This window comes from Antedon mediterranea, chromosome 5 (genome assembly GCF_964355755.1).
Source record: "Antedon mediterranea chromosome 5, ecAntMedi1.1, whole genome shotgun sequence".
NCBI classification, from domain to species: Eukaryota; Metazoa; Echinodermata; class Crinoidea; order Comatulida; family Antedonidae; genus Antedon; species Antedon mediterranea.
In genome coordinates this window covers 23,049,501-23,058,578 of record NC_092674.1, presented here as the reverse complement: position 1 = coordinate 23,058,578, position 9,078 = coordinate 23,049,501, and the positions used below count along the sequence as shown (strand labels likewise).

At 32.1% G+C, this 9,078-nt stretch overlaps 2 protein-coding genes across 2 annotated transcripts in view; both read right to left on the bottom strand.

The window, feature by feature from the left end:
* Window positions 1–635: 635 nt before the first annotated feature.
* On the bottom strand, window positions 636–3,001 carry LOC140049018 (17-beta-hydroxysteroid dehydrogenase 13-like). Its single transcript, XM_072093828.1, has 4 exons — window positions 2,453–3,001; window positions 2,056–2,300; window positions 1,765–1,881; window positions 636–1,157 (listed from the first exon to the last, which is right to left on the bottom strand). The coding sequence occupies exons 1-4, from the start codon at window positions 2,900–2,902 to the stop codon at window positions 1,076–1,078; spliced, it is 894 nt and encodes a 297-aa protein (XP_071949929.1). The 5' UTR covers window positions 2,903–3,001; the 3' UTR covers window positions 636–1,075.
* A 661-nt stretch (window positions 3,002–3,662) lies between these two features.
* Window positions 3,663–9,078, bottom strand: part of LOC140049627 (extracellular matrix protein 3-like) — an 82,198-nt gene continuing 76,782 nt past the window's right edge. The window contains exons 17-23 of the mRNA XM_072094564.1: window positions 8,508–8,706; window positions 8,103–8,207; window positions 7,858–7,985; window positions 7,418–7,679; window positions 6,895–7,082; window positions 6,360–6,506; window positions 3,663–5,997 (exon numbers count right to left, since the gene is read on the bottom strand). Coding sequence (XP_071950665.1) covers window positions 5,497–5,997; window positions 6,360–6,506; window positions 6,895–7,082; window positions 7,418–7,679; window positions 7,858–7,985; window positions 8,103–8,207; window positions 8,508–8,706 — 1,530 coding nt within the window. The 3' untranslated portion in view covers window positions 3,663–5,496. The remainder of the gene's footprint in view (window positions 5,998–6,359; window positions 6,507–6,894; window positions 7,083–7,417; window positions 7,680–7,857; window positions 7,986–8,102; window positions 8,208–8,507; window positions 8,707–9,078) is intronic.

The following is a 9,078-nucleotide window of genomic DNA, read 5'->3' as shown; positions in this document are numbered from 1 at the left end:
TCACTCTATTGAATCAGTTTAAAAACTAATAATATAAAAATAGCATACATTAAATGGCATGATCACATAACCAAGTGCATTCAAAAAGCCCAACAACGCCTTTAACTTTTTGCATAACCCTATATTAAAACCTAAGTTATGTTTCAAGTCAGTCTTTGAAAGTGTCTGTGTCTGTTTTGTGGTTCACAGGGGCCACAAGTAAAGATAAGTCAGATCTACAAAAGTATGCATCACATACCATTGGAATTGAGCAGAGTTCTATTGAATCCGTTTTTGAAAATCAATTAAGAAAACATTCTATATTGCAAGATTCTTTTCATCCTATGTATAATGTATTTGAGGTAGACGTTACCAATCTATCATCTCTCGTAAAAATAGGTTTTCGTAACAGCTTTTATCCATCTGTCATTCGGGCACTGAAGCGGCTCGTCAGTATACTGTACGAGCGTGATGTGACACTTTGTAATTGTTTTTTAAATTTTTATTTATCTGTTTTTGTATATCTGAGAGACTCCTTAAAAAATAAGGCGTTTGACCAAAACTTTTATTAAAAAAGTTCTATAATTTTGAACACAATCAACTGAAAAATGAATGTACGCATAAGAAAGACATTTCATTTATTCAAATCTAGCAATCTAAACACACAGATGTGATCACATTATATATATATATATATATCATGTATTTTATTATTACAGTATATATTAAATCTGCTATAGTATTATAGTAAATCGATAGATAAATTATAAACTGCATATAACAAATATTACAGCAGAACCTCTATTAAGGGGACAATGTTGGGACCAACCAAGTATCCCCTTAATAGTGGTGTCACCTGAATACTGATTGGCCATATATTGGCTCTTTTTTTCATGGGAAAGTGTTCCCTCAATAGAGAATGAGAGGTTCTACTGTATTGAACATTTTATACATGTTTGCCATTCATAAATTTGATTAACAATGACAAATAAATTTAGTTATACATATAAAATTATAATCCTTCACACTGTACTATTTGATTTTTTTTTTGGAATGTTAACATTATATTTCAGACTTTGCAAGATCATCATCATCTTTAGTCATATTTTCCTGACTGTGACCCAACATTTATGGCAGTAAAATCTTCTATGAGATCATACACTGAAAATGGAGCAAATCTGAAAAAAAAAATAAACACCAAATTATACAATATAAAATATCAGTTTTATTATTTTAAGAAGTTAAGTAGAGATGTTAGATAATTTAATATTTATTGACGATTAAATCGAATTTATGATTTGCCACGAATAGAGGTGGTTTTCACATATTGTTTTACATTATATAAACATATACACGTCGTAGTGATGTATCGTTACATGTACTGTACTATTTCAATCGACTAGGGCGGTGATAGTTTCAACAAAGTATTACATCGCAATGTTTTACTGTGTTTAGTGGTATATTATTTGTAAAACATGAAAACAATTAATATTTCGTTACTACATTGATAAAGAATATATTTAAAAATAGATGTTAAACAGTATGCAAAAGACTTTTTTTTTTTTGAATATCAATTGAAACAATTCTAAAAAAATATATTTTAAATCAACACCCTATCTCCCACACTTTTTCAATCCCCAAAATATACACTGAATAGCAGGTTGTGTATTTTATTGGAAATATAAAGTGACTACAGTAGAACAGCTACTCTGGGACACCCCTAGCCAAGGGCAAGTCGTTTACACACCAACCCTTGAGAATTTTTAAATGTATACTAAAACCTACGCTTTGAACATTATCCTGATGTTGTGCTTGCTTGGAATGACAATTTCCCGCTTGTTTCTCAGCACACCATCAACAATTGTTGATACAGCATCATCTTGTTTTAATATTGAATCAGTCCTGTAAAAAAAAGAAAATTTAACTTTCTATTAACAAGAACAAAATACAGAATACATGAATTCAAACATGTATGTTCTAAAAGAAGAATCTGAAATGATTTTAACTCAGGATCATGAGAATGCTAGGCAAGGACCATAACAACGACATAAAAATGTTAATTGATTATTTACTAACTTAAAAGATAAGTTTGTGAACATCCCTGTATCGATGAAAAATGGGCAAACAAGCGTTGTTTTAACTCCTGCCCTTCCAAGTACTCGGAGCTCTGAATGCAGACTTTCTCCGAGCCCGACTGCTGCATACTTAGATGCACAGTAATCACTCATGCGTGGAGTACCAAACTTTCCAGCTTGTGAAGCAATTGTGACAATGTGGCCTTCGTTGCGTTTAATCATATCGGGGAGGAATGCCTTCAGAATCTGGAAAATAAATATGAATTAATAATTAGATTGGTTCAAATCATACATAATCATAAAATTGCATTATATTGCAACCCACAGTGTCAGTGAGATCCTGGAAAGATGTACCATCGTCCTTAGTTACTATGTTTCTTAACTACCTTACGACTTACCCAAAAATGCGAAATGGCATTCACTTCAAACGTCCTAACAATCTGAGAATCAGTCAGGTTGCAAATTTCTTCACCCGAAATCACCCCTGCATTGTTGAAAAGGATATCAACAGTGCCGACTTTATCCTGGACAGATTTTGCAGTTTCGTAAACCACGTCTTTTTTCCGAACATCCACCGTGAATGTATATGCTTCAGTCCCCAACTCTCTCACTTGTTTGGCTGTCTCTTCGTTGCCTTCCGTGTTGACGTCCCATAGCACCAATGTAGAACCTAGCCTGGCAAAATGAAGGGCAAACGACCTGCCTAAACCGTGCCCAGCGCCGGTGATGAGCACAACCTTACCGCTTACATCTTTCTTCGGATACGGTACAAATAAATGATAAAAATCTACTGCCAAGGCTGCAATAATTTTGAGTGTTAACAGCAGTACTTCTAATACAATGAACATGATGTACAATCATACGTTTTTTATTACTAATCTTTATACTATGCCCAACACCTACCTCTAGGCCTAATGTGTGTTTATAATTGAATACCCTGGACACCGCCGCCGTACCCTTTTATACATCAGAGGGTGGAACATCAACAAGCGTAACATTGACCTTCGTCCTGTGCTTTCTTGTATGTACTTCATCCAATCAGCGTGTTTAAAACATTGATTAAGAATCATTGAATAAATTTAACTTTTTTAAGTACATGTTGCATAAAAGATAATAGATGTAGCAATGTACTATCGGTCTGAGCAAATTTGGCATCCTTATATTTTGGAAATATCTAGGTTAAATGACCTTGAAAGTTAGCATGAAGGACACTTTCATATATGTGCGCTTTATAAATCTTAATATATCTTATGAGGCAATACATGTCCTTATAAATTTCAATATCACCCATGGCAAGCAGGAGATACATGTTCCCTAAATAGGTTAACTTGCTCTGAATGACGTTCTGAAAGAGTAAGTTAAAATGTAAAATATTCTGTTTGCTTTTCATATATATACAGTATATTCATATTCTAGGAACAAAAAACAAAAATGTATGTAGGCCTACAGAGCATATAAAATGTGATCTGTAAACTTTGCTATTTTCCGATTGGCGTGGTAAACTAAAAATGTCATCATTTGTTTGATAAAAAAAGAGATAAAACGTTTTGAAAGAATAACATAGAAGTATCAAGTCTGTAATAAATAAAATAAACACACAACAATAAATCCCAATTCCAAAATTTTTTATTTGAATTATTTCCGACATGTGTACACATATACAATGAATATTACCAAAAAGATTACTTTAAAACACTTTTAAAAAGATTGTTGTTTTTCAAATGGTATAAAATGTTTAAAATATTCGTTAAAATGGTAAAATGAAAACAATGAAAATGTGCATTAGTTTGCTGGACCTGACCAAGTTGAGCTACATCTACAAATTCAGTAAAAATAAATTTTAAAAATAAAACTTTTTTCAATTATTATACTGTAAACTGTTAAAAATGAACTCCCAAATTAATCGGTCAACTTAAATAATGCATGAAAATAGTTTTTTTTTCTTCGTTTTGAAAAATATAAGTGTAATTTAGCATTGGTCCTGTTAATGTAAAAAAACATCTATACAATATACTAAAACAATTCAGTTCTTGGTGCATAAATAACATATAGCTGAACTAAAATAATATAAAACATTATTATGCATTTTTTGCATATCAATAAATGAATAATTTACAATGAAATGTTATAAAAATTACGAAGGGTATGATAATAGTTTATTGAAAGACTACTGAAAGTGGATGTTCAGTTAATTTTAACAAATATATGATGGCATAAAAGTATGACATTATTAATATTATTACTGTACTATTATTGTACTATAAGAAAGCTCACCACATTTAAACACAACATTTGACTAAGTTGTGTATAGTTGGTCTGCCTTAGCCCATGGACCACTTGTCCAAATTTGGAGGTAAGTTTAAAATTGTGTCAAGTGGGTGCTTCAATACAAAGTGAATATATAGAAATATTGTAAAATTGATATCTTAGGCCTAATAGCCACATAGCAAGTTGAATATAGGTTAAATAGTGTTAGTGTTCAGCTGAATTACCCCTGCTAGTTTATTAAATTAACACTAATATAAAATACCAACAAATAATAGTAAAATTAACAATTGAATTATGCAAATTACTGTTCTACAACAATACATAATGTTTTTTTTTCTACAAAAATATCAATAAAATAATACATTATTCTGCAAGACTTGTGCATTTCAGCTTAAAGCATAAATAAGAGGCAAAAAAATAAACTTAGTTTCATTTTTTTCGTCAACCAAGATATGAAATAAAAAACAAAATCAGCTCAGTTAAGACTTAACTAACCAGAAACGTTAATAAATCTATATATTATATATAATAATATATATTATATTGTTATTGGTAGTTAATTTAATAAAATAAAGTACTAATATTCAACAAGATATCAGTTTTAATTTGCTGTTTATAAAATTAATAAGATGTTGTTTTATTTACAGCGTAACACAAGAATTGATGTCACTGTACATGCAGCAAACGAAGCCTCTTTCTATAAAACAGGAATATATAATTTATACATATTCCTTACACTAACAAAAAGCATAAATTTACAAGCAAAAAGTAGTGTATTTTTAATATTGCTTAAAATAACAAACACAACAAAAAAAGATTAGCAACTTCCAGGCACCATGATACAGTATATGCACTATATACGTTGCAAGTATAAAAACCTACATACTGTAGCCTACTGTATTTTAGAAAATAGAATCCAAAAATTTAATATAAGAGACAATATACAGATACAAAACTAGATGATAGAATTTATGTTTTATCAAATATGGTTTTTCTAATGTAGTTAAAATTCCTCTTTGTCTAAAAATTGTTAATAAAAATATAATAATTACAATAAGTTTACCCTATATTGTAGCTTCTTACACCAACGTTTTAATTTAATAATACGGTAATAAAATAAATCAGTTCAAATTTGCATGGATTTGCCATTTGGACGTCATTATTTTTTTAGTTTTTATACTTCGGTGTTATCGTCGTCATTACCAGATGACGCAACTACCTTAGCACTACCGTTTTGGTACACGGTCGTTGGTGCAGCAACAGGTGAAGCCTTTTTCCTACGTAAAACCAAAACTATAATAAGAACGAGACATAGAATAATAGCAGCTCCAACTACGCCAATGATTACAGGCATTATTGAATTAGTTGGGGCAATGTTATTGGCCCCTTTCTCGTAGTTTGAGCCAATATCGTTGTTGTCGTATGTTAGAATTCTACTGCCGCCCTTTTGTGACATAGCAATCCTGTGGATGTTTGTACCGAGCCCGTCGTTGCCGATTGAAGATAGTTCTTGAACATCTGCAGCTTCAACTTTTCGTCGTTTTCGTAGGGAGTTTTGGTTTGCATTACCGATGCTATGGTACTCAATACTTCTCTTGCCTATGCCACGTCCAGCGTTTTCAGATGAACGAATGGTGTATATGGCATGCAAGAAATTCTGTCTGCCAGCAGAGGCCTGAGAAAATGAAAAACCATAAGTTAGGTAATGTCCTTGGGCGTTGATTGTGGTTGGATCTCCTCATTTACATTACAGAAGATTTTACTATTTTCAACCTACAGCACTATTGGTTGGAAAGTTTACAGTTTCTTTTATTTGTGGAGCACTATGGGACAAACAATCATAAGCTATCAACTAAGCGCATACAAAGATTTGCCTAAAATATATGAAACAGGAATGTGAAGGAATAGGACCAATTTCACCTAATTAATATGTTACTCCCCACTAAAATGTATTTAATGAATTGATAAAAAAACAGCTTATCATATGAAAACAATATACAGTTTTTACTTAATGATTACGTAAATGTATCAAATTACCTCAAAAAGTGCTCTAGTACCCATACTGAACCCATCAGCATTTGGCATCTGAGCAAGGGCAGCGGCGTTTCTATCATCAATAGCCAGGCTAGCATTAAAGGTGATTCCACCCATGTCGGAAACAACTGTAGTTGGAGCTGCACGATCCTGAAAAATTGGAAATTTGAATAAAGTTAATAGGGTTATAGAAGTATATTTGGTTGCATGGACGAGGTGGAAAACTAAACTCACCTGATGTTGTGTAAGCCATATAAATTTAAAAAGTAATGTAAAATAATTGAAGTGCTCAGAAACTGAAAGAAATACTTGGCAACATCCTGGGATCAAGAGAGGGCATGCTATTAATATTTCAACTCATATTGATGAATCAGATAACTCAAGATTTTAATAAACTTTTGTGACGCATTGATTTTCCTGGAAATCAATGAATATGGATGATAACTTGGACGTATCATGCAATAAGTTACAAACAAAGCAATTAATAAAATTTGCAAATGATTTTTAAGCTTTTCTGCCAATGACAGAGATTTCTTACCAGGATCTTGTAGCTGTAGAGCAGGTTTGGTGTATCAGCAACACAGCCGTATTCATCATTGGTTGGGTTGTACTTTGGAATGTAACCATCGAGTCCACTGCAGAGGAACACTTTCTCAATGTTTAGGAAGAATCCATCTCCAAGGTTTTGGACAGGATCAACATGGATACGACCGAAGATGGTGTCACCTGATCAAATTTAATAAATACTAATTGTTTTACTATTTCTATATTTATCAATAAACATTTTCTCTGTTTCTCATATCTTTCTCATTGTTTTATCCAATTTACTTCTCAGATTAAGGTTTTTCAACATATAAATAAGATACCAAATAAAAAAATTGTCAGAATAACTAGATTTTACATATCTTTTTTAAGAGAGGGATTTTTTTCTATAATTAGCTATCCATCAATTCAATTAACAAATACATAAAAATACAACAAAAATTATACAAATTGATTAATAGAGAATTCTTTTTATTTGGCCTAAGTATTTGCTTAGCCCAATTTCTGTAAATACTCACCTGGAGCAAATGCAGTGTCGCTACCCTCGCCGAAGCCCATTGATCCATCTGATAACCACAGTGATTCTTTGTTCATCAAAACAAACTCGGAATTGAGGCTGAACTCTGCTGGTACAGGGTCGCTGACTTGCTGGAATCGGATCGGGATCTGGAACTCAATTGGGTCATTTGGATTGCAGACGATTGGCTCAGAGTATGTTGCACCAACAGGTGTTGAGCAAGGAACAAGACGCACAGTATATGCACCACTGTAGTCGGAAAGCTGCAGATAAAAATACATACTTTAGGTAAATACACCCGGATCTTAAAAATGAATAATTAAGTGTCTAACAACATAATAGGCTGCAACACACATTTTCTTGGCTTAAAAAACAGATTTTTCTGAAGTATTACCAATTCTATGAAAATATACTCTTTTATACAAAAAAACCTCTACTTACTGCAACACTTGATGTAAACTGCCACAATTGTTCAGGTTCAGCAAAGGTTGGCTCAGATCTGATCAGATCAAGGTCATAGGTCACTCCTGGATGATCAGCTGAGAAGACGTTTGATTCAATATCTGTATCTAAAAAAAAAGATATTAAATGTGATTAGCACACACTTAAGAATTGGACGTTCTAAATTTGTATCCTTTAATAAATTTGTATGAGATATTTTAGTGTAAGTAGTAGCAGATACGTACTTGGATGTGCAAGCACAAACTGTCCGCGGAATCGTGCTTCTGTTCTGAAGTCCACTACTAGACGTCCATTCTTTTCAATTCTCATGCTGGTTGGGTACAGGTATCCTGGAAGAAAATGAATACATGGTCAGAGAAATTAATAACTACTTTTATTTTTTAAAATGTCTCCCTCCAAGGATTATTTAACTTGATAAATAAGGAGCATAGTTCCAGCTTAGGCTTTTAACTCACTATTTATTAGCATAGGCCTAAGGCGTAATTTGACTAACTTTAGAGAGGTATAGGTAATTCACAAGATGTACCTCACTGCTTATTTCAACCTCCAGTATTGTACCATTCAGAACAGTGCCTAACAAGTACCCTCTACTAATTTTACTTACTTACCCTCTATTAATTTTTACTTACCTTGCAATGAGGATAAATCTGACCGACTGGTTCCAATACCATTCTCCCAAAGAATTGAGGTATCGTATACGAAGGTGAGACGGAGGTTAGATTGCAGATCAAAATGTTGCCATCCTCCGATTCCTACTGGTGAGTGGAAGATGTAAGATACGTACAGAGGTACATCCAAAGAGACGTATGATTGAACAAGATCAAGCACCTGAAAGTAAGTAAATTAATAAGTGATTTTGGTTTTTAACACAATTTTTTTAGTTCTTTATCTTAAAAATTTTTTATAAAAACCATTTTTTTGTCTGTGTTTAAGTATTTTACACTAATTTTACTTTGCTTGTTTTCTTTGTATTATTTTCCATTAAACTTTTTTGTTTGTTTTAAATGAAAAAATTTTGCTTATATTGTCTAGGGCCATGATGAGACAAATAAATCAATCTAATCTTGATTCTAATAATTGTCTAGTTTTTCATATAGTTGTTCTGTTCTATTGGTTTATCTATTTTTTAGAAAGAAATTTGAGTTTCTTTATGAAATAAGAAAAATAGCTTGTTATTTTTTTTTAATATGAATTTCTGTA